This window comes from Anabrus simplex, chromosome 2 (assembly GCF_040414725.1).
Source record: "Anabrus simplex isolate iqAnaSimp1 chromosome 2, ASM4041472v1, whole genome shotgun sequence".
NCBI classification, from domain to species: Eukaryota; Metazoa; Arthropoda; class Insecta; order Orthoptera; family Tettigoniidae; genus Anabrus; species Anabrus simplex.
In genome coordinates, this window is record NC_090266.1 from 638406828 (window position 1) to 638433036 (window position 26209).

General features: G+C 40.3%; 1 protein-coding gene across 1 annotated transcript in view; it reads left to right on the top strand.

Moving 5' to 3' along the window:
- Nucleotides 1-26209, top strand: part of Nup188 (nuclear pore complex protein Nup188) — a 752879-nt gene that overhangs the window by 279706 nt on the left and 446964 nt on the right. Inside the window, exon 10 of the mRNA XM_067139287.2 lies at nt 18984-19287. Within this exon, the coding sequence (XP_066995388.2) occupies nt 18984-19287 (304 nt within the window). The remainder of the gene's footprint in view (nt 1-18983; nt 19288-26209) is intronic.

A 26209-nucleotide genomic window follows, 5' to 3' on the forward strand; every position in this document is an offset into this window, starting at 1 on the left:
TGAGCGAGTTTGCAGAATTTGATCGGAGGGTCATGGTTTGAGTACGTTTGGTGAGTCTGGTGTCATTTTGGGGATGGTGGATTACTGAGAAGTGAATATTTGCTTGTTTGACTGTATGAATGAACTTGGGATTATTGGTTTTTGTTGGGAATGATAATCATCGCATGATTAAATACTTCTTGCATGAAGTTGCAACGTGAAAGTATTTCGTAGAGGGCATTGCTGATGATGATGATGATGCTTGTTGTTTTAAGGGGCCTAACAAGGGGGCATTGCTAGTACATTATCTTAATGCTATGATTTCTTCTTAAATTCTGATGGGTGGGGGTGGGGGGGGGATGGAGACGATAATATGGTCAGCTTGGCAGATGATGCTCTGAGATGCTTTAGATATACCGGTCAGAAATAATAGGTTTTCGTATTCATACAGTATTAGTGGAGAGTAGGGTTGGGCACTATGTCCCTGTTTCGGCGCAAGGTGCCAGTGCACAGTTATGTTCCGCTGTTCCAGAACACCGAGTGTCAATTGTTCCGAAACAATCTCAAGCGAGCCGGAGACACTGACTTGCTGTCCCATCAGAAGCACCACTATGCACTGCCCTTCGCCTACTAGCTGAACTCTGCAGCGGGCGCACGGGACGCGGAACTGTAACTGCGCAGTGTAGAGAGAACTTCGGGAGGCAACATTACATGCTCCACGCCAGTGGGAACTGGGAATGTGCCTGTACGGAACGTGCTGTGTGGTGTGTGCCTGTGTGTAGTTATGGCCATGGTCCAGCATAAAGCTGCAGGGAACGTGAACGAACAGTTGGAACACTGAAATTCGCGCCCAATAATCACGTTAAAGGCTGCTTTTAGGTTAAGATTTTTCCGGTCAATATAAAATACACATAACACGGTTACAGTGGCAGTGCAGGTGTTTAAAAGTAACCAATTCAAGAATATTTTCACCAGTTGAATGTATTGGCCTGTACTGTGAGTAATTAGTGAATTAATATCTCGAAAATTTCCCTCAACACATTCTCGGGGATTGACGTTAAACATTAATTTGGACTTTAAGGAAACTTTTAAGCCCAAGAAAAATATGGGTCGTCGCTTTGGAATTAAAAATATAACTGGATGAATACATTGTTGTACTTTCGTGCTGTTAGGCCGGGCACACATTGAGAAGCAGTTGGCCGCAGAGCAGGGAAGAGCAGAGCAGAACAGCGCGAAGCTTACGAAATTGCGAAGTGGACGTGAGCGCACATTGCCACGCAGGGTCTCGTCGGTTTTCAGAAATAACATGTTTTCTTTAGACTCTGTGATACTGGGGCATCCATTATAAAGAGGCTCCTTTTTTCTTTTTCTTCAAGCATTCGCGATTTTTCTCATTTTGTTAGTCATCTTCACAATTTCCCTTGTGCTGATGGCAACGCGGTTATTCAGCTCAAGACAATCGCAATAAAAACAACCACCTTCGCCAGTTTAAAAGACTGAACAGTATTTCTATGTTACCGATGTTCGGCGTTCATATGGACTAAGCAAAGAATTTAATTCATGATTATTTTTTATATTTTTTACGTCGCACCGACACAGATAGGTCTTATGGCAACGATGGAATAGGAAAGGGCTAGGAATGGGAAGGAAGCGACCGAGGCCTTAATTAAGGTACAGCCCCCCCAGCATTAGCCTGGTGTGAAAATGGGAAACCACGGAAAACTATCTTCATGGTTCCCGACAGTGGGGTTCGAACCCCCTATCTCCCGAATGCAAGCTCATAGCAAGGCGATCCTAACCGCACGACCAACTTGCATGGTAAATTCATTAATAGGATCACAGTGGGGGAGAGGGAAAAATATGTATTTACAAATGTACTGCTTGATTTTCATCTAGTTGTCACAAGACACAAGATACTAAAATCAACCAACATTGACAATCTGTTGTGAACGCGTTTGCATTTATATTTGACAAGACATGATAAATGATTTTCCGTATTTATCTCTTCACATAAATGTGATGATGGATGACGGCGACGGAGTCGGCGATGATGCTCTCCATAATCAGCATTAGATCTTTGTCTTAAATTCTATATGTTGCGAGAACTTGGGTCACGGATTGTTTCATAGATACGAGGATTACGTTCTTTTGTTTGCTGTTTGTTTAACGTCGCACTAACATATCGAAGGTTTTCGGCGACGGAAGAAGGGTGGAAGATTGGGAAGGTAGCGGGCGTGGCCTTAATTAAGGTACAGCCCCAGCATTTGCCTAGTGTGAAAATAGGAAACCATGGAAAACCATCTTCAGGGCTGCCGACAGTAGGGTTCGAACCCACTATCTCCTGAATGCAAGCTCACAGAGGCGCGACCCTAACCGCACGGCCACTTGCTCGGTAGATTACATTTTAGGCCTTTCTCTAAACTACCTTGTTACGCAGCGTGAATAAAATGATTTATAGCCTAGACTGTAGTGCCTTATTCCCCGAATTTACATACCGATTTTCATTAAATTCTGTTCAGTCATTTTCTCACGAACATACATACATACATACATACATACATACATACATACATACATACGTACATACTGCATTGCAGACCACATGATTCACATAGTACCTACAAAACATGGTGAGACTGAATGGCTGTGGTAATTTTCTCCTCCATTTCTTAACTAACTGCGTGACACGTGCGCAGGAAACTGTATTTCGAAGACTGCGGGTGGTAGGCGGAAGTAGGTACAGAACCGGCCTGCTCTGCTCTGTCCTACCCTGTCTGTCAACTTGCGATGGTGCAATGATTTGTGTGGATTGCAAAAATCTGCTCTGCGCTTCACTGCTTTAGCTGCTTCTTCTGCGTCCCAATGTGTGCCTTATGCTCTCTGCACTTCGAATTCCTTCCCTCTCAACTTCCATTTACTTTCTTCAATATCTCGAAAATTTCCCTCAACACTTTCTCGGGGAATGATGTTAAAAATTAATTTGGACTTTAAGGAAACTTTTAAGCCCAAGAAAAATACGGGTCATCGCTTTGGAATTAAAGATATAACTGGATGAAAAAAATGTTGACACTCCAACACAGGGCGGCACACAGCTGGTATCGTCAGGCAGACAGCCAAGGCCAACTAATCTATCTAGTGCGGCCTTGGCACAGCACGTTCGGTTCAGGCACATTCCAGCTGAAGCGGAGCATGTCCTGTTGCCTCTCGAAGTTCTCTCTAGGACGCAGTTACAGTCCTGTATCCTGTGTCCCGTGTCTCGGCACTCTGTACCAAAACACTCCGCCTGAAGTTCCTAATGTTGCGGAACAAGTGAATGTTCCAGTCTGCCCAACCCTAGTGGAGAGCAGGGTGAGTTACTTGTTTCTCTGGTGTTTTCTTGGTTTGTGGGCATGGTGGGTATGTAGTAATGGCCGGATCGTGAAGTAGTGATTGGTTGGAGGGGTGCGTTAAGAATACTGGATGATCAAACTCATTTGCGCAGTGCGTTGGGTTGTGGAAACTTGTTGCCCAGGTCGTGGCTTGTTAATTTTTTTTTTACATGGATGATGCCACAGGCAAGTCGCGATCCTGGGATGCCAAGCTTTTGAGACAATTCCTCTGTGTGCCACATCTTTTGGCTGTTGATGGCTGGATTGTCGTAGGTACGACATCGTAACTGGTGTAAAACCTTCAATTATTGTGTTGGTATATTTGGTTATATTTTATTAAATGCTAAATTATCTTTTGTTAAATGTTAAATATGACTAATACAGGGTTTCCCTGTAAACATGTATTATAAATTTGTATAACCTCAAATACGTATTGTGTATAAATTTAGCCTCAAAATCTATATAGTCGAAAGCGGTGGAAAACTCTATAATGTTTGTATATTAGATTTTTTTTTTGCTAGGGCTTTACGTCGCACCGACACAGATAGGTCTTATGGCGACGATGGGATAGGAAAGGCCTAAGAGTTGGAAGGAAGCGGCCGTGGCCTTAATTAAGGTACAGCGCCAGCATTTGTGTGGTGTGAAAATGGGAAACCACGGAAAACCATCTTCAGGGCTGCCGATAGTGGGATTCGAACCTACTATCTCCCGGATGCAAGCTCACAGCCGCGCGCCTCCATGCGCACGGCCAACTCGTCCGGTATATTAGATTTATTCTACTATAATTTGGTATGAAGGGTTCTGGAAACTTACTGTAAGGTTTATTATCCAGGTACATGTAGACACATTCGGAATGTTGGAGAGATTTCCATGTGTATTGGTAAACAGTAACAAAAGTTCGAGTACTCCATTCGACTTGCTGGTCGATTGATTTTTCGAGTATGTTCCATTAGAGTGTTGTAGGAACCCTTCCAGACATCGATAATTCTAGGCGTTTGATCGAACCGTATATATATTGAGCTGTCAGTCAGGTTGGACTCGAAGGCAAGTGTTGGACTCTGAGTGACTGTTGGGCTCCGAGGTGGAGGCGGTGAGTTCAAGAGAGCGTATGTTATAGTGCGCGAGTCACTGTTGTTGATATCTGTACTTGTCAGAATCGACTTCTGGGTACTCTGCTATTGAGTGTTGTAGTGTCACTTGCTAGTGTGTATAATTGTGTGTTGTGAATTACAGTGACAATAGTCATTTACACAAGGAAGTGAATGTGTTCTCATGTGATATTTATTTCTGTCAAATAAAATCACATTTGAGAACGATAGAACGAGGGCTCACAAGTCTACAGAGGCTTGCAATTGAGCATCTGATAGATCACTGATGTGCAAGTAGGCAACTTGCAACACAATACGTGTGGCTCATGTTTTTGACTGGATAAATGGCTGGGATGAGCACAGGGGCTCACTGCTATTGGTTGATGGCTGCAGCGGGAGCTCCTAGTGGCTGTATCCAGTACTGGTCACTATCGTGGAGCTTCTAGATGGCAGCAGGCGGTCTAGCGTCCTGGGTGCTAGCAGTTGCACTTAGCGGTCAGTTCTCTCCTATTATAGAAGTTCCAACATTAATTAAAACCACCTTTCCAATACATAACCATCCTTATATTTAGGATATAAACATACAGATGTTAGAACTAGGACATGTTTCACTTATAATTCGTAAGCATAATCAGCTAGGAAAGGACTTAAACTGAGGTAGGTTAGAGCCCTGTACCCTGCCATCAGGTTGCTATCATTGGATCATAGTCTCGTTATGCGGGTGTGGGCAGCTGGGGCTTTAAGACTATCCTGAGCCAACTTTCGCCCCATAAGGCAGACTAATTGTAATTTCCCTGACTAGTGTGTGTCTCAGCCATCCTGACGTCAGCTGAGGTTCTTACTTTGACTGTCTCTGCAAATTCATCTTTTGTGGCCCCTGGTACCACAATTCATGCAGATGACAGATCTTCAGGGCATCTGCTGGCTCGAGCTTAGTTCTGTTACCTCGTTCACTGGGTTCCAATTGGCCTCATAGAACCTTTGTGCGGCTTCACCCTAGTCTAAACTATTTCCAACGAAAGAACAGAGACATAAACAAATATTTTGTATCACTCTGAGTGTCCACGTGTCTCACCACCTGCTCTTTACGTCATTATGAACATATGTGAAAATTGACGGATGTAGACTTATGAACATATTTGACAAACGGCAACAAAAATATATCATCACTGCTATAAAATATATTTGCCATGAATATTAACAAGTATGCCTACTTATGTGACATTTCATTATTTCATTAATCCGAACTTGTAAAAGGCTCGATTCCCTGCAGAACAGATGATTTGCTGTCGCTTGCATCACTAGAATCCTCTCCTAAATTGATAACCCCTGTTGTCTGAATTCTCTTATCTTGCGGTAATAACGCCTATGCCACAATACATCATCTCTACTATGATGCTTTTTCTGTTTCTGCTGAGGAACTTGAAACCTATTTCTTTCAGTAGCATGTGAAGGGAGAATTTTTAAAATCTGGGTGTTCAGGATCAGAATTTGAAGCCGATAACGCTTTTTTGTTAGGGGGTTCATTGTTTTTAAAAAATATGTGCACTTTCCTCCATATAGTAGAACGAACAAATTCATAGCACTCCATGTCCCTGTGTACTAACGGGGCCAGTAGTAGAAAATTCTTTCCGCGCACTGTATGCACTCGAAACATATATCGGTGAACTCTGATGTTAATTTCAGGACATCATCAATTAAAATGTCGGTATGTTTCCATGAACTTACTAAATACGTTTAGGACATAAGTCTTCTCTTCACTTTTCAGATTTTCCCCTCGCTTATGTTTTACAACACTAGCCATTAAAAGGAACCGCCTCAAGGTTGTGCAAGTGCGTGTGACTTCCCTCGCCGCTGCGGCTGGCTGCTACCTATACTATATAAATACGGTTTTCCGCAAGCAGATATCTGATAATTAAGTTATTGACCAGAAGCTTACAATTTTCAATCGATAAAACTCTTTCATATTCAATACTTTATACTTAAAACTTTCAGAAACATATTATTAAATTTAGAAATGGACTCTTTACACAGCTGATGAAGAAGGAAACAAGTGTGAAGCATTCAAAGTCACGTGGTTTTGTTTACATTTACTTTATTCTCTAGCTGGAAAGATTTTATAGTCGCGATGCCTGCTTTGCGGCCTCGAACTCCAGTACATGGCCAAGAATAAAGAATATTTCCTATAGTCATGTGGCAGGTGAGGTGAAGGGCCCGTTGAATATCTGAGTTGCATAATCCATCTGTGAAGTTCTGCCTACCCAGCTGTTCGAGGAACTCCTGGTGTTGATGGGCAGCCAGGTGGACTTGATGGGCGACATGTCTTGAACTCGTGGAGCGTCTCCGTACTCCTGTGTCCTGGCCCAAATCTGTGTCTAGGAGGCCTGTTGGAGTTGGCAATCTCACTATTAGGCATCTATGTGGGCTACTAGCACTGTGTAGTTGCTCTGAGGACATTGATGGCATACCCTCTCAGCTGTAGCTTTATCTCTTTCTTTCCTATGGTTAGCATAACAGGTTGCCTTGAACTGCTGCAGGTACGTACTTCTTAGCACCTTCCCATCAAACTTTGGTGGCAACACCTTGGTCGAACTCGGTACTGCAAACGATGATCCCTCAGCATAGGTCCTGTCTCGTATGATATTGCGTAGCTGGGAGACTTCTCTCTGGATGTCCTGGCAAATAGTGTTAAATTTGTAGTCTACCACGTCTATTTTCTTGTCAGCCTCATGTTGTACGGTGTTTGTGTTTTCTTCAAGTTTGTCTTACTTTTGCTATGCCTGCCTGAAGAACATGCTGTGAACAGAGGAATGATAACAGTCTGGTTCCAGCCTGCAAATATCTTGTTGTCTTTCTTCACTGCCTAAAGCACTCTGTTTATTAATTGCAGAACTTGTACCCCTCTGCTGCTTTGATCATGTCTACATTCACTTCATCTGCTTCTGGCAGTTTTCCTTTAGGCATAGTTCTTAATGCTGCTAATAATAATGATGATGATGATGATGATAATAATGATGATGATGATGATGATGATGATGATAATAATAATAATATGGCCTTGGGCACTGTGTGGAGACCTTTTTATTTGATGCCATCTAGCTTGCCTGATTATTTCAATGTTCCGTTTTACTTTAACCGGTTGCAAATGAACAGAGTTGTATTGGACGGACTTTGATTGAGATTTAATTCATTTTGTTGGATGAACACCTAAATTTGTCACCAGAGATCTTTTTCATGCTGACATGGTATGACATGGAGTGTCTGGCTCCTTGGCTGAATAGTCGGCATTGAGGCTTTCGATTTAGAGGACCCTGGGTTTGATTTCTGGCCAGGTCAAGGATTTTAATCTTCTGACTTGGGTACTGTGTACTTCCATTTGTCCTGTCACACTCTTCATATTCACATATCACATCAAACTATCAACCACAAGAGTCGCGCATCATTCCACATACGGTTGGCTTCAGCAAGGGCATCTAACCACAAAACAGGGCCAAGTCCACATGTGCAACGCAGTTTGCACCCACGACCCCACCTGGATGTGGAGAAAATGAGGTAGAAGAATACTTGTAAGACATGCAATGCCGAATGGACAATTTTTCCTCCTCATTAAAACTCAACTACTTCTGCTTTCTGAGTGCGCTAATAGAAATTTATTTAAGAATACACCATTGCAGTACATGTATCAGCTCTAAAGTTGTTACCCAAGAAGGAGATGGTATGTGGATCACCTGTGATCTTAGACTCTTAATATTTGTAGATATCAAGGAAGGTAACTTAAATGTTACTCAGGAATACCCTGACCTCACTACTATTTTTTTGGTAAATACCATAAAAGGGTACTTTTATGTGGTAGTAGCTGGTTTTGGGATAATGAACCTTATAGTCTTCTATCCTTAGTCTGATTATTGCAGTCAAAGGCATTGTTGTATGGAGTGGTCATATGATCTGTGGGATTTCAATTTTGTTTGGTTATTGATCGATTGAATTATTTTATTTATTTATTTATTTATTGATTGATTGATTGATTATTTATTTATATGTTTATTTGTTTGTTTATTTGTGTGTTTGCTTATTGTATGTGCATGCACTAATGGAAGTGCATTTAAGAATGCCCCATTGGAAAACACGTATCTGCCCCAGTGTTGGTTAACAAATAGGAGATGATATGTGGGACTGATCAAACCATAAAGTCCATTGGGCACGCAAAACATTAAATACAGCACATACAACACGCCCCTCATTAAGGAGTGTAATCACCCTGAACAGCCACACATGCAGTGCTTCTGGAATGTAACCTTTCATACAAATGTGCTGAATGTCTCTCTGGGATTTGGTATCGCATGCTTGCCTACTGCTTGGTGTAACTAGGCAGTGATCTTTGCTGCGGTTGGGCTGGACATTAGACACCATTCTGTCATGCCCTACACTTGCTGGTTGCGACTGAGGTTTGGAGATCTAACAGACCACACCGTGTAGAGCACACTGTGTTGTCCTAGCAAAACAAGTATACATGCGGGAAGATTGATTGTAATTAGTTGAGGTAAGGGTGGAGGACAGGACAGACAAGATCACAGATGCAGGATACATTCGTCATGCTTGTGTGAAGACCAGAAGTAATCAGGATGTAGATTATAACCCCCTCCCCATACCATAATTCCAGATGTTCTGGTATGATGTGTATATATAATTTAATTAATTTTGTGTGGCTATTTCTAGCCGAGTGCAGCCCTTGTAAGGCAGACCCTCCAATGAGGGTGGGCAGTATCCTCCATGTGTAGGTAACTGCATGTTATTGTGGTGGAGGGTAGTGTTATGTGGTGTGTGAGTTGCAGGGATGTTGGGGACAACATAAACAACCAGCCCCCGAGCCATTGGAATTAACCAATGAAGGTTAAAATCCCTGACCCGGCCGGGAATCGAACCCAAGACCCTCTGAAACGAAGGCCAGTACGCTGACCATTCAGCCAATGAGTCGGACGTATGATGTGTGTGAATATGTGATGGATTGTTCTGCTCACCCACACATCTATGAACATGAACACTGCCATCCCCTTGTCCAAGGCAGAAACAGTTCTCATCACTGAACACCACTCGTGTCAACTCGCTTCTCCAACACTCTCTCCCGACACACCAAAGCTGTTCATGACAGTGAGCTGTTGTCAGGTATATGTGCCAGAGGAACACGAACATAAACCTACCTCCAACAATAGACTGTTCATTATTTGTACACACACATGGGGGGCACAGGCGCTCGGATTGCATATGTGGTTGCTGTTCTGTCACTTAGGGTGGCCCAAATTACCTTTTTTTTTCCAATTTCTTTATGGTGTTCTGATATAGATATTAGGTCTGTGGCAGTGATGGGATTGGAGAGTGCTAGGAGTGGGAAGGAAGTGACCGTGGCCTTAATTAATATACAGCCCCAGGGTTTGCCTGGTGTGAAAATGGGATTCTACAGAAAACCATCTGCAGGGCTGCTGACAGAGCAGTTTGAACCCACTATATCCTGAATGCAGGCTCATAGATACGTGACCCAAAACACAGCCACTTGCTCGGCAAATGACCCTTCTGTCCAGGTGCTCATCAGTGCAGCAAGGTTGCATTGGTGGGACTAGGCAGCTGTGGGAACTCTGTCTTCCATGTTCTCCACTACAGATATACCACTAACACGTCATCCCTGTTGCAGTCCCACTATATGGCCATGCTCAAAGTCACTTGATTGTTTAGTTGGTGCTCAAGGGATTGCAGAGAGACTGTGATATGCAGTGGAATTGCTCAGTTACCTGCACTGGTTGTGTTGTCGGACAACCTACGATAAGATACATGGTCTAATGGCTGCGGACCAGTGCAGGAGAATCATGCACTTCCACATATGATCAGTGTGCCCTCTGCACATGAAGTGTTTTTGTAAAACCCAGTTTGATTGGACAATGTTTACTGGGTATTCTCCAATGCATTTGCACTAGACAGGGTGTGTGTGCGTGTGTGCATGTGTGTGTGCGTGCTACTGAGTTCATAAAGCACCTTCTTTTGTTCTTCCTAGTCCTGTTCTTCTTTCAGAACACTGTGTTGCTCTGGAAGCTTCTGTCATTTATTATTCATATTCACGGTTTTAAGGTAATAGTCACAAACATTTAACACTGTTGCCTTTCCTTCCCACGGAGCCTGCTAGTATTCCATATTTCACATGCTTCACCTTCCTTCTACTTGTTAATTTTTCATTGGCGCACTAACTCAGATATGTTTTTGGCGTCTCTCTATTGATATGGTGAATTCCCATGCTTATGTCGAAATCTGCATGGTCATAGCTTGTGTCTATAGTAGATTTCAGTTTGAAGTAGGGCATGCTGTTACTGGATTTCTACTTCTGCCTGTGGTGAGACTGAAGATTCAGGAGTTCAACCAAACTTTACTGACACAGTCCCACATTTAGCCATGACTCATCTGTATATATAATCGGCTTTTCCCAAATCCTTGAACTTTTTCACCTGTACTGGGCTGAGTAGCTCAGATGATATAGTGCTGGCCTTCTTATTTCAAGTTGGCAGGTTCAATCCCAACCCACTTTGGTGTTATTTGAAGATGCTCAAGTACGTTAGCCTCTTCGGTAGGTTTACCATCATACAGGTGTCTCCACAAACCGTAAAAACTTGGTGGGACGTAAAGCTAATAACATTACACCTTTTCACCCGTCTCAGATAAGTATGCCACCTATGAATTATGTCATCTCCTAATCTTCCTCTATAAATGCAGCTTAATTTCCCCATGTTACATATTCAAATCCATTATCATGAAGGAATTTGTGCAGAGTGGAATAAGGGAAAATTCATCACTGTCATCAGTAATTGCATTCTAAGTCGGGAGGGGGAATATTGGCAAAGAAAGTGAACAGTACGCTGTAACACACTTTCTTAAATAACATTCATATCTTGATTTGCTATAATTGTTTTGTTTCCCTTTCCTTTTTTGTTTTACTTTCTCAAGTGTTCTTAAAGTGCTCTCTTTTTGTTCTTCCTAGTCCTATTCTTCTTTCAGAACACTGTAGCTCTGGAAGCTTCCCTCATTTATTACTTATATTCATGGTTTTAAGGAAATGGTCGCAAGCTTTAAACACTGTTATCTTTCCTTCCCACATAGCCTACTAGTATTCCATATTTTATGTGCTTCACTTTCCTTTTTACTTGTTTAATTGAACGCTAACTAGGATAGGTTTTCAGCGATGATAGCATAGGGTAGGAAGCATCTGTGGTGCTAATTAAGGTACAATCCCAGCATTTGCCTGGCATGAAAATGGGGAAAACCATGGAAAAACATATCCAGGGCTGCCAATAGTGGAGCTTGAATCCACCATCTCCCCATTACAAGCCCACAGCTATGCACAGCCAACTCTCAACTCGCCAGTCTTCCATAGTTCACTGTCAATTTAATAAATATTCAAGTTAAAATGTTAAAGAGAGAGAACGAAAAATTAACACCACTGTGAAGGTTGTAAATAAAGAAAAGCCTTAAGACTTTTTTTTGGTAGTGGCTTTATGTCGCACTGACACAGACAGGTCTTATGGCGACAATTGGATAGGAAAGGGCTAAGAGTGGGAAGGAAGCAGCTGTGGCCTTAATTAAGGTACAGCCCCAGCATATGCCTGGTGTGAAAATGGGAAGCCACGGAAAACCATCTTCAGGGCTGCCGGCAGTGAGATTCAAACCCACTATCTCCTGGATGCAAGCTCATAGCTGCGTGCCCCTAACTGCATGGCCAACTCGCCCGGTCTTAGCAGTTTTAATGCACTGAACACGTCACACCACAAGACAAAACAACAAACTGGTTGAAAGAACGTTGCAGATGAATAAAGCAAAATACGTGAGAGTAAGGATTCTCTTAAACTCTGTTAGAAATTCTCTCTCCCGTATACATCACCTGTAACTTAATGACGGATCACAACTGATTGTGGAGTGAGTTGTAATGAATGCCCGGTTCAGTTTAATTTGCTGTGCTGCTACCATCGGCTTTTATTCAGGGCTATAAAAGAGACCATTAAAACTATAGTACAGGGGTTTCTTCTAAAATAAATTGAAGTTGTCCTTAATGTTTTTCTTGCACTTTATTCCCAATCTAACATAGAAAACAAAAGAATTCTTAGCAAAGTGACTTTTTGATGTATAGATTTATTCAAAATTCACTTCGGGTTTGAAAATTATCATTATTTTTTAAGGAGTTTACCCACCATACTTTTCAGTGGTCATCATGACTTATCATTTCCCCTTATCCAGCTGCAGCTGGTTTGTGTCTTTTATGATACTTTCCACCATTCTTCTTCTGTTCCTTTCCAGGTTTCTTCCTGTTACACTGATCTTGATCAAATCCAGCCACCGAGCGAGTTGGTCTTGCAGTTAGGGGTGCGCAGCTGTAAGCTTGCATTTGGGAGATAGTGGGTTCAAATCCCACTGTCGGCGGCCCTGAAGAGGGTTTTCCATGTTTCCCATTTTCACACCAGGCAAATGCTGGGGCTGTACCTTAATTTAGGCCACAGCTGCTTCCTTCCTGCTCCTATCCTTTTTCTATCCCATTGTCTCCATGAGACCTATCTGTGTCGGTGCGACTTAAATCAACTTGGGGGGGGGGGGGGGGGGGGGGAATTCCAGCCATCGTGCTCTTGGTTCACCTCTTGCTCTCTTTCCTTCGAACTTAGCCCCCATCATCTGTTTAGGTATCTTTTCCATCTTCATTCTGTTCACATGTCCAAAGCATCCTAAGTATATTGTTCTCAGTTGTCATTCAACTTGTCTCTCTGATATCTTTATTGTCTTGTCAGTTCTATCGCACATCGTAGGAACATCATTTTACTGGCTTGAATTTTACTCTTCTCTCTTCTTGTCACTTCCCAAGTCTCCACTTCCATATGCCAATATAGTACAACTGTACATCCCATCCTTACATTTCTTTAGTACCTCCTTCCAAACTGGATTCCATACATTCTGGTAGAATGCATTTGCCTGTTCCACCTTTTGTTAATCTCTCAATCCAACCTTGCATTTTGCATTAGCTTGCTTCCTAGATATTTCAAGCTGTCAACAGTTTCAAGTTTCTAACCACCCAGTATTTATGGTTTATTATATTTCTGTATTCTGTCACCTCTTACCATCATTGTCTTGCTCTTCTCCATACTGAATTTCATACTTATTTCACAATTTTCTCATCCAGTATGTCCATTTTCTGTGATTCCTTGGTGTCCATTCCCCACACTGCAATATCAGCAGCAATTTTCATCCGTTACCATTATGTACTATATTGGTGGCAGCACGCTTCCCTATCTTAGTCCAGTAATATTACTAAACCCTCCTATCCTATTTGCCATACATTGCATCTCGAATTTCCATTATTTCTTTTGTCAACTCCCTTTCTTGCCATTATTTCCCTGAGCACACTATCATTTGCTTTTATTATATTGAGAAAAGTTATCACTTTATCTTTGCCATGCTCCCACTCTCAGGGAGTGGCGATCATATCTGTGTGAGTTCCACGGCACACTAACTTGATATGTACTACCTGGTATGGGTCCCAGCTCAGTGTATGAGTGAAGATATCAAAGTCATAGAAAGTGGGCTTTGGTACAGCAGAGACGGTAGATGTGGCAAGCCAACAATTGTAGAATCTGTCCTCCACTGGAGCAGCTACAGAAGGCATCTATTCTCCATGTTAGTGAGCGGCCTGAAGAATTGCTGGCAGTAGCTCCGAAATGCTTCTGAGAGTGGTAACGCCATTGTAATAATAGCCTATATGTATGGTAGTTCAACTTTCCTAGTAATAGCCACATATATTGCTTTAGATGTCATTGCAGTTTCAGGAGGATATGACAGCTATTTAGGTAATTACGATGTGATATGTATTAGGACACGTTAAGGAAATTCCATGCAAAATTTCCTCCTTATTTTGCTCATCCCTTTGAGTGGTCTCTGGGGCTTTAAAATGGCCTCACCAGATGCAGCTTTTGGTGTTGTAGTATGGTATGATGATATTCACCCGTATTTCTATATTTAATAATTTAAAAGGTTTGGCAGCGGTATGGGAAAAGATAAAGACAATACTAATGGTACAATACATGTACTGGAAATAGAAGCAGGTTGTTCATTAAACTGCATACTGAAACCTGTACATTATCTGGCTTTGAAATTGCAACTTGTCCAAAATAAGATTTGGGACACTCACAGCATTAAAGTTTGTAAACGCTTCATAAGTTACATATGTCTGCGTGCTTGATATTGTTTCTGTGTGGAATTCTTTTAAGGATGGTGTTCTTTGTTGTGAAGCTGGGTTTCCATAGAAAAACCGAAGAGACCGAAAGATAAAGACCTTCCTTTTTATCCTGCACTTCCCACATCAAGCCAAGATCAGTCAAGATGGCCCCTCAATGTGTGTTGAAGCATGCCCTCCTGATGTGAAGCAGAAAGGAGCTCATTGGGGTTGGGGAAGAATTTGACATGGAAGAATCCGGATCGATGAGGAAAGGACTCGTATATTTAGAAATAGCAGTATTTGAAGATGTGGAGATTGTCCTTGTCCTTTTGTAATGTTCTTATTGTCTGTTACTATATACGTTCCTGCTTTCCTTTATATGACTTGATTTCCTTTCCATTACTTCAATTTTGATATGCTTCTGTATGTGTGCATTTAAATAGTAGTGTGTTATGTGTCTTTTGTCTCCTTATTTTATCTAGAACGGGTGGGAGTAATTTTAAATTAATTTTTATTGCATGCTCTGTATTGTTTATGTTAGAGGTTATCAATTAGGTGGTTGTAACCATTAGCAACTCGTAGTTAGTGTAGTGTGTAGTACTTAATGTAATCTTTTATGGAGGGTGTTGTGTTTAGTCTGTATAACTCTTTGAATGCAGTGTTTGTGTTGTGTTGTCAGGTGATAAGTGTTGCAGATCAAGGTGACAAACCTAACTGACTTTCTGTTTATTTTGAACTTATGTTTTTGGTTGCTGTCTTTTGTGATAAGTCTAGGAACCTGATGGTTCTGTTCAAGTAATATTGTGCTTTATGTTATAGATTTTTTGTGAAGTCTGTTGATGTGAGTGAATAATAGTGGAGATTGTTGAGTGTTACTTTTGAATAGAAGTAAAGGCATGTTAAGCATGTGGCAGAGTTGCTGGCTTATGTGTAGAAATAAGATCATCAGCATACATTAGATTTTGATATATGTTGAATGCATTGTAAAAGTACTTCAGCTACTAAATTCTAACTTGTGAGCACATTGGGAGTCGTTCAGTTGTGATGTAGTGTTTTCGAAGGGGAAGTAATTTTGATCTGATGTAATCACAGTGTTGATAAATTATTACATGATTGGACTAATTGATGATTTTATTTAACAGTGACTCTGAGTGACTTGTGATCTAGAATGTTTTTCCTTGTAGTGTATTCCATTATTTTAGTTGTGCATTCTTGGGCATAGTTGATTAGTAAAGAATGGTTTTGTGAAAGTTTGATTAAAATGAACTGCTTTCTGCTGTGTGTTTTTTTTTTAGTAGTGAGTTCTTTGTTATGCTTTCTGTTTGCTGTGTGTGTGTATGTGTTTGAGTAATGCAGGTTTTGGTTGTGATGGTTTAATATTTCAGGCATATTTAAATAACACATATTTGAGTATTGGATTATAATATCTTTGTGGTACCAAACACACAGAACTCTTCACTTTGGACAAACAGAACAAATCAGGAGCAGAGTTGCCAACTCACCTCAAAACATGGTCTAACTGTGCCACAACACAGATAAAGTCCCAGCAAGAGATCTTGAATTATCTTACGCAGTATTGCTGCTCCAAAACATTCTCCATTTTTGTGTGTATTTTATCCCCCTTAGTGGTGGAATTTTTCAAGAATTTCTTAGCTCTTACGTAGTACCTAAGAGGAATCTCTGTCAATATTCGATCTCATTGGTCTGGTGGTTCCTGAGATATTGTGGTGATGCACATATGTGACGCTCCTGAGGAAACCTTAAGTTGCGCAGCAGGATTTTACAGGACAAGAAAAAGTTGTGAACTGGTGAAAAACACTTTTTTAAATTTTTTTATTTCAGCCGCATGTGTTAGCCTGATCCTTCAACTACATGATGGTAACGTCAACAGCACTCTTCAGTGCGCTGGAAAGTCTCTAGAAAGCCATGCAATACAGTTATGAATACACAGATAATCCTCTCAATTCTATCTAAATGTCATACTTACGGCAAATGCTCAGTTCTCCAGCTAGTGACTTCTGGTTTTCCAGAAAATTATTATTGCCTGTCAAAATACAGTATAAAATAAACAAAAAATGGCATTTTCCAACCAAAGATTACTAATTATATATATATTTTGAAAAGAGATTATGGTTTTCTGGAATAATAACTACTTTACAATGTCTTGGCTTCCTTGGTTTCTGTGTTAATTCTGACCTTACATTTTTTGTTTTATAGTGAGCTACATCATTGATGTAAGATCTTATTATCATTATTCTCTTCTGAGTTGAATGTCCTCTTCAGTATCTCCTTACCAAGGGAGATGTTCAATAAATTCCCAATTTCTTTGAAATCATTTAGGAAAAGGCTAGGAAAACAACAGATAGGGAATCTGCCACCTGGGTGACTGCCCTAAATGCAGATCAGTATTGATTGGTTGGTTAAGCAGTACCATGAGCTTGTTTCTTGCCCACTGACAGTTTAATATTCAATTCCTCCCAGAATTAGTGTTCCATATGGTGATTTTGTGGGGAAATGTTTGTATCTATTTTCATTACTTAGTGGATGGCTCAGACGGCAGTGCGTCGGCCTCTCACCGCTAGATACCGTGGTTCAAATCCCGGTCACTCCATGTGAGATTTGTGTTGGACAAAACAGAGGCAGGACAGGTTTTTCTCCAGGTACTCTGGTTTTTCCTGTCATCTTTCATTCCAGCAACACTCTCCATTCTCATTTCATAGCATCTATCAGTCATTAATAAATCACTTTTGAAGTGGTGACCCCATCGTACTAATAGCCTATATATGGTTCATTCATCACATCCCTGACCCGGTCAAAGACTGGAAAACGGGTTGTAGGTTTTCATTTTCAGTGTTGAAAAACATGTTATAAATTCAAACTCCAATATTTGAGTTGTTCACTATTGACCTATTTCTAACTCTTACAACTTCAGCCACCTATCAGGATCATGACTATTACGAGTTAAACATAATTCAGGAATTCATTTTTAGTTTTCTGCATATCTTTCTGCAATGGCAATATCATTAATAAAATATTGTTACTAATGACATTTCTGGTACCTTTCTGGTTGATCTATGGTAAATAATGTGGTACCCTTTTGAAAATTGTCTGTGTATACAGAAACTGCCTACCTGACTCTGTAGTAGTACAGTTGTAACATACATGTGCACTAAGATACCTTGGTCATACCAAACATCTTTTTAACCTGCATATTGCACATTCATTGGTAGGGTTTGCTTTTCTTCCCTCAGTGATTCAGACCAGCAGAATGGGGCGATTCAAGTGCAAAAGTTATGAAACATGGCAACCTTTCTAAAAATCCACTCTTACTGAAATGTAGCCAAGATTATTTTCAAACCATTGGTTGAAAACTCCCCAGTTTATGGGATGGATATTTCATGAGAAAGAAGAACTTGTAATTTGAGGTGTTTAACTGTGTGGCAGACCTCTCCTCGCTTAGTGGAGTTTGGTGTGATAAAATTATCATCTAATTTATTTAAAAGGTCAATTACTTCACTTTCATTCAAACTGCAACCTATCATGCATTCATGCCATGCAATGTCGCATCTGAAACTGAGAGAGAGCTGAGCAGTTATGCTTTGTAGGATGTTTCAAAGTGTTGGAAAAAGATTTAGGGATCCCAGAATAAAGAGGAATTGAAAGGTTATCAATCAATCTGTGTCTATAAACTTGAGAATTTAAGTAATCACAGGTCTGCTGGAATGCATCAGATCGCTGAAACTATGCACAAGTGGTGATAGCAGAGACTTCATGAAATCAAACCTAACATCTTAATTGGAGCTAAAATGGTGTCATCATCTCCCACTCCGAAGGCCTAGTGCACAGTGGGCCATCTAGTGATAACAGAGAGTACCTCTACTGTAGACCAACGGTAAAGGATTCTTAAATTCAAACCTTCAGTATTAGAGAAGCCTTGCTCATAAACAGACGAGATTTTCTTGTGAAGATGCGGAGGGAAATTATCTATGAAACAAAGAATTTCACCTTAGTTTCTGACATGGCAAAAGCTCAAAAGCTTATTATCATGTCTACACTTTTATACCATTATATTCTTATATCTTAAAGCTTCATTTTTGAAGTGAAACCATTCACATATTGAGAACTCCAAAACTCTTCATGTGAGAGGTGTCCAAGGTTATTTAGATCCATACAATGTGAAGAGGGGATACCTTAAATATCTACTATGGACAGGTTCAGCTGTTTTTTATTTATGGGATTTAAGTTGTGTTGCTTTCATTCAGAAGAAAAATAGAACTTTTTAAGGATTGAAGTAGAAATCTTTAAAATAATTTTCAGCTTGAAGACCTGTACACGTGTGCCAACCAAAGTTCTTGGATATTGTGTTGACGTTTTGAGTGTCCTCTTGAACCCAGACTGTCTCAGAATATTGGACTGTGATGTACTGAGAATCAGATCTAGCATTCTTGCCTTGAAGATCTTTCCATATCTACAAAGTGTTCCTGAGAACCTCAGTCATATAGGCTGCAGTGAACATTTCTCTTCAGGTGCCATTGGAGAACTTGTAACTGTTCAAGAAACTAAGCAAGGCTGCTTTGATCTTCTAATATCCTATTTATCTTTTCTGTATAAGCTAATAAAGGTATGTACTTTTATTACTTTTCTATGTGGCATGATGGTGGGCTAGTTCTTCTTGTATTTTTTTTTTTGATGCTTCTTAAAAAATACACTGCAACCTCTTTCTTATGGGTATAAAAAACATATTTTTGTATAGAGCATGTTAAAATTGGAACTAAAATTTTTACTTCAGTGTTAAAATATTTTACATACTATTTAATGTGTCTATTACAAGTTTGAAGTAGGTATGTTATTTTTATCATAAGTATGTATTCATCTTAAAATGTGGCAACAGGATAGTAATTGAGCATACTAATCGTAAGTATCCTTCATGAATATATAGTACATAAGTTAATCAAGAAGAGGGGGTTATGCGTGTGCATGTCTTTACTTAAGCATGTTAATCTGTTCTCAGAAATTTGGTTTTAAAATTTATAGGTTATGCAGTATTGAAAGATATTTATGGCATGTTTGGAGTGATACTTGTTCAGATTATAAAACTGTAATGTCAAAATAATATCCAAAGTAAGCAAACAAGCGTCTCTGATCAAAGTATTCAATTAGCCAATTGTAACCTATAGGACCTTAAGTATTACATTAAACCTGAAAATCCGAAGGAAGCTCTTTAATGTTAAGAATTTTATATCCATGGACTATCTTCTGAACCATAATTTGCCATGGTATGAAGCCAGTAATGAAATTGCAGAGCTATTGTACCCCAAAAATTTCTTCTAATTTCTTAACTGTCATATATTTAGTGTCTCGTAACCCACACAGAGAAAACACGACACTGGAGAACCTTGCCTTAAAATGTCTTTTCTTTTCAAAATATCATGATTTTACATACATACATACATACATACATACATACATACATACATACATACGGTCACATACTGTGCACTGTAATCAGTTTTGTTGCTCAAATGCTCGTTACTCCCTGAATTTTGAAATATACGTAGGTGTACAGGCACATTTTATGCCACCGATTGTCTTTTAGAACAGTTATTTAAGGTAGGAATTAGATCAGGGAAGAGAATAAAACCACACTAATTGAATTTGTCTATAAGAGAAGTTGTATCTAACCCAAATGACTGTTACACTGCTATGAACACATATTAAACAGATTAGGAACTTTCAAGGTAATTGCCGAGGCTGTCGGTCACTCATTTCCAGCCACAAGAAAGGCTACAAATGCTGTCAGCTGCACCATTGTATTACCGTGCTCGGTGATACAACAAAGTGAAGTAAACCAAAGAATCCACTTAATCGGTACAATATATTTTTTGCCTTAGGCAATTTTACATTTCAGTAGTACATGTTTTGTTTAGTAATTAAACATCATCAGCTACAACATGTTTAGGTGATATCATTAAAGGGTATAAAAACGTATTCTTCTCATATTAGTCCTAAAACATTCACAACACTATAAAAACACTTTGACTTTGTTAAGGCTTGAAGGGAATGGGGGGTGATGGGGGGAAGTAAATTACATTAAGTCCATCTAGTCTTAGATAAAAAATTTATTGCCTAAAACACTTGTGATAAGATATCCAATAAAATATAATTCTCATGTAGCATGCAATCTCAGATCTACTAAGAAAAATAAAATTTCTCTGTCTTGTAGAGTTGTCTTGTTTAAAAAATTCTGAGTAATGTACACATGAAGAAAACTGGTGATGTTTGCAGTAAAATTTGACACTTCATCAGATAAAAAAGTGCGGATGTTTTGCATTTGACTGTGCTTATTAGGCGGTTGGTGGTTTGCAACCTGATCTGTAACCGGAAAAAGGAGGATAGGAACATAAGTCTATAATTTAGGCTGTTGATAAAAATTTAAGCTGTTTAGATCTCTGTAGACTTACCCTAATCTTGGATGTGTCGCTCTTGCCCTACTTTTCTCGGGAGTAGTCTCCCAGCCGTTGCTTCGAATCTCCGCCTGGTGTTGTACTGATGTGTGTAAGTTGGCGAGTGTGGCGAGGTAAGTGAAGAGGGCGTGTCCTCAACCTCCATGTTGCTTGCTGTTTCCTGAGGGGATTAAAGATTATCGAAATATTCTAACAGCACTCACAATATACAATTTGATACTTAACAGTAGAAAGGTGCAAAGTGCCAAATTCATGAAAAATGTGATAAGTGGTTTGAAAGGTGCAAGATACCGAGGAGCATTACCTGTGACAAGGGCTATGTTCGCTGAGAACTCAAAGTGGATAGAAATACCACCATTAGATGGCAGTAGTTCTAAGTTCTCTGTTGATTTCATAAGAATGGTGCCATGTGCCATTCATTTTTTTTTTTCCTTTGTGTTTGGTGGGCTGCCTGATACGTGTATGCATAGACTGTCATTCACTCCTGTTTTGTGACTCATTGCTCTTCAAATGATAAGGTGTGTGTATAACTATTGTATAATATTATGTCATATATCATTGTGATACAAATTAAGTATTATGTATGGAACCATTGTGTACATATGTGATGTGCATATTTTAGGTTATGGCAGATGAAAGCCACATGGCTTGGAGACAGAGGAAGAATGGTAGTGGAACATTAATAAGAGGAGAACAGAAAATATTGAAGATGAAAGGTTTAACCTATGAAACACACACAAACAAGTTACGCCAGCTAAGAATGTTTCCTCACCACAGGTACGATTTTAAGCCCATCCCTGGCTATGAAATATGAATAATATGATAGCTGTTGAATGTGTACATATCTCCAGTATACTCTACAGTAAACAAGCTGATGTTCTTGTTCTTTCTTGTAGGTACAATACAACTGTAGATTAAGGTGCAGGGAGCTGGCGCCTGCATTAAAAATAGATTTGTTTTCTGAATTCTATAAGCAAGACTACCCAACACCAGTAACCTTTCTGATGGGTCTTCTTAATGTCACACCAGTACAGCATCGTCAGCATGGAACCTATGATAATCCCTCTGAAAGTCGCCGGCAGGGAATAGTTCAGTATTCTATTCCAAATGCCAAAGGTGGTCTTGTTGCAGTGTGTAAAAACACTTTCATGGATATTTTTGCAGTTGGAAAGAAAAGGCTGGAATTACTTAATAAGAAAAACTCGGAGATACAACATTCACTGACCACAGACCAAGACACGGTCACTCAATATATAGTGACGATGCCAAAATGACTGTAAAGCAGCCACATAAATGGCTTTCCTCGGGGAGTTAACCATTAAAGCCGAGCAAGATCAAACAAGGAATACCCCAGTCCTGACCTAAATATTGCAAGATTGTACTCCCACTTTCAAAAGATGTTTCCTGAAAGTAACATCAGTTCCAGTTCTTATCGCAGAGTCTTTCTGAAAGAGTTTACCAATCTTTCCTTCCAAAGATTTAGGAAAGATACTTGCAAGACTTGTGACTTAAAGATGATTTTAAAAAAAGGCTATGATCCCTTACCTGGAAGGGAATGAGCATAACCAATATTACACTCGGCACAAAAATTAGGGGAACAAATGTTTGACATGCTGTAAAAGTTTATTTCGTGGAGCATGAAATATGTACAGGTTTATACGAATTGCTACACACCACAGTAATGCAGTCACGGCGATTTAATTGCATAAAGGTTAACCTATTTAACATAAACATGCTTCCAGTCCCGTCAGGTCTCAATACAAAGTAGTCCGCAGTAGACGAACCACTCTCGCCACACTATTGCTGACGTTAATACTCATTATTAGAGTATGAGACAGTCAGCATGAGGCATCTAAGCGAAGTGGAAGTGTCACGAGCTGTTGCCCTCCTTCAAGAAGGGAGAACAGTGTGGTATCTGGCTAACGAACTCATTGTCTCCATCCGTTGTGCATAGGCTCTGCCATCGTTATGCAGAGACAGAAGGGTATTTTAGACGCTGTCGAAAAGGTTGCAAACGGAAAAGTACAGCTGAACAAGACAGATTCCTATGGTTATCAGCACTACACCAGTGCTCCAGCAGTGCCAGGGAACTGTGAAGTGACCTTACAAGAGCGTCTGGTGTTCAGCTGTGTGTTCAGACTGTACGCTGTCAATTAAGAGAGGGTAACATACGCTCTAGAAAACCTGCTCGTGTAACCTGCCTCACTAGGGAACACCGCAGAACTCGTCTTGCATTTGCCAAAGAATATCGTCACTGGCAACTGAGACACTGGCGTCAGGTAAAGTTTACGAATGAGTCCAGGTTTACCTTACCTTAAACGGACTGGATGGCCGCCAACGCGTGTGGAGACGACGAAGACAGTGATTCGTTGAAGGTCTTATGCAAGAAGTGAACAGACATGGTGGTGGATCGGTCATGGTGTAGGGAGGGATCATGATTGATAATCGTACGGATCTTGTGGTGGTATCTGGCCATCTGAATGCTGCGGTGTACATCAGGGACATCGTGAACGACCATATTGCTCCTGCTGCTCTTGGTGTAGGGACTTATTTCTTGCTGATGCATGACAATGCGACAGCCCATACTGCACGAGATACCAGAGATCAACTCCAGCGATTACACATCTCTGTGATGGAGTGGCGTGCAAGGAGCCCTGACCTAAATCCACTGGAGCACTTATGGGATGTATTTCAGAGACGGATTCAGCAGCGTGAAAATTCTGCACAAACATTACACGACCTCAATGTAGCACTAGTTAAGGAGTGGGACGCCATTCCACAGGCAGTCATCCAACGTTGCACATGCAGCAAGTCATGCAGGTGTGCAGTTGTAATTGAAGCTAGGAAGTGCAACATGGTTTTAGACAACTATCGCTTGGATATGCAGACTGTTCAGCAAGAACTTTACATTGTGATTGTGGTAGTTCATCTGTTGTGTGGCAAATTGTGGTGAATGGTTAAATGCATGACGACTGTTTTGTTGTTGCCACTTAAATAAAGCATGCAGTTCCTTCAGCAATATGTGTTTCTTTTCACAAATCCATATGTCGAGATTCTACACAGCATTAAAATCCTGTTCCCCTAATTTTTGTGCTGAGTGTACATGCAGATCTGTGGTGAATGAGGACATAACACCTAGAAAAGTTTGACGGGACTTTGCACCTTTCATGAACATCGATGTTTGAATTGCCTTCAGTAGCAAACAATTCCAACTGTGTCATGAAATGGCCAATAATGTACGAGACAAAACTCTCCTTTATAACTTAGAAACATTTGAGGAATAAATAATCAAAACACTGCACTATGGACAGTTTTTTTGTTATAACTTCTGTTCGTAAATTTTGCACTTTGCACCTTTCTGCTGTTAAGTATCCAGTTACATTTCCTTCTCCCTCATTTCACAAGCAGCGCAATATATCAGTACCCTCCGCTTCAAAAATTTACACTGTACATACCTTAAGGCGGGATTCCACTGAGGCAACATTTGGGCGACATGGAGCATGCGGCTGGCAACAAATGTTGCTCTTTGTAACATGCGGCTTGTTGTCAGTGGGGCAGAAAAGATGTGGTATGCTACATGTGTTGCCGGGTGTAGCATGCGTCACTTGTGGAGACTTGTCGCCAGCTTCAAACGCTATTCCATCAAGGCAACCAATGCAACAATTCCTCGCTCGACATTGACTGGCTGGTGACAGCTATACTTTTGATGTACCGGTACTTGTCTCGAGTTTCTCAACCTAGCATCTCACGAATTATCCCGGAAATGTGCATGGCGAGGAGTGATCCAAGCAGATAAGGCATGGAGCCCTTGGCAAACAAACCACATCGGAATTCTCAAGAGGCGAAAGCCATTAGTGATGAGTTTATGGAGTACTTTTTCTGATGAAGGTCGTGTATCATAGCAGAATCGGAATGCTTAGATGTACGGGAAGATTTATAGAAACTTCTTGTCCACTGGAATTTAATGATATTTTTAAAAATTAAAATGTATTCGTTTTTAAGCAGTATAACTAACCCTATTCTGATAATTTTACCACCTTATAGTTCACATTTCTAATACAGTTATACTAGAAGAATGAAAGATAACTTGTGGCAACTATGACAATAAGTAGACAAAAAAACATGGCACTACAGCTCTTGAAGGGCCTTGGCCTACAAAGCGACCACTGCTCAGCCCGAAGGCCTGCAGATTACGAGGTTGTCGTATGGTCGTTATTCTTGGCTTTCTAGACCAGGATCGCTATCTCACCGTCAGATAGCTCCTCTATCCTAATCACGTAGGCTGAGTGGACCTCGAACCAGCCCTCAGTTCCAGGTAAAAATCCCTGACCTGGCCGGGAATCGAACCCGGGGCCTCCGGGTAAGAGGCAGGCATGCTATCCCTACACCACGGGGCTGGCAATAAGTAGACATTGTGAGGAAGAAAAAGACTGTGATGAAACAGTGTTGGAAGACTTTGAGTAATTAGAGTAGCGGCGAAGGATATCCAAAAAAAAAAAGATTTATTGTTGTGTGTTAACAGTGTAGAAAAGAGAACCATTTGTTGTAATGCTATTAAACAACGTATTTATGAGAAATCCATAGGCATGGAAATGCCATAAGATACTGATATGTGCAATATATTATTATTGTTATTGTTGTTGTTATTATTGTACAATAATTTTATTGGCTTTACGTTCCATTACTACTTTTACGGTTTTCTGAGTCGCCGAGGTGCCGGAATTGAGTGCAGCAGGCGTTATTTTACGTGCCAGTAAATCTACCGACACGAGGCTGACGTAGGTCTACTTGACCACCTTCAAATACCACCGGACTGAGTTGGAATCGAACCCACCAAGTTTATTATTGTTGTTGTTAGTATTATGTCATTAAATTCTATTTCAATAATTACCTCTAATTTATTTATTTCTAGTGCAAGCTATTGCCAATACTAATAACAAGAAAACCTGGCACTGAATAATAGTAATAATAATAATAATAATAATAATAATAATAATAATAATAATAATAATAATAATAATAATGGCTTTACGTCCCACTATATACTTTTACAGATTTCGGAGACTCCTAGGTGCCAGA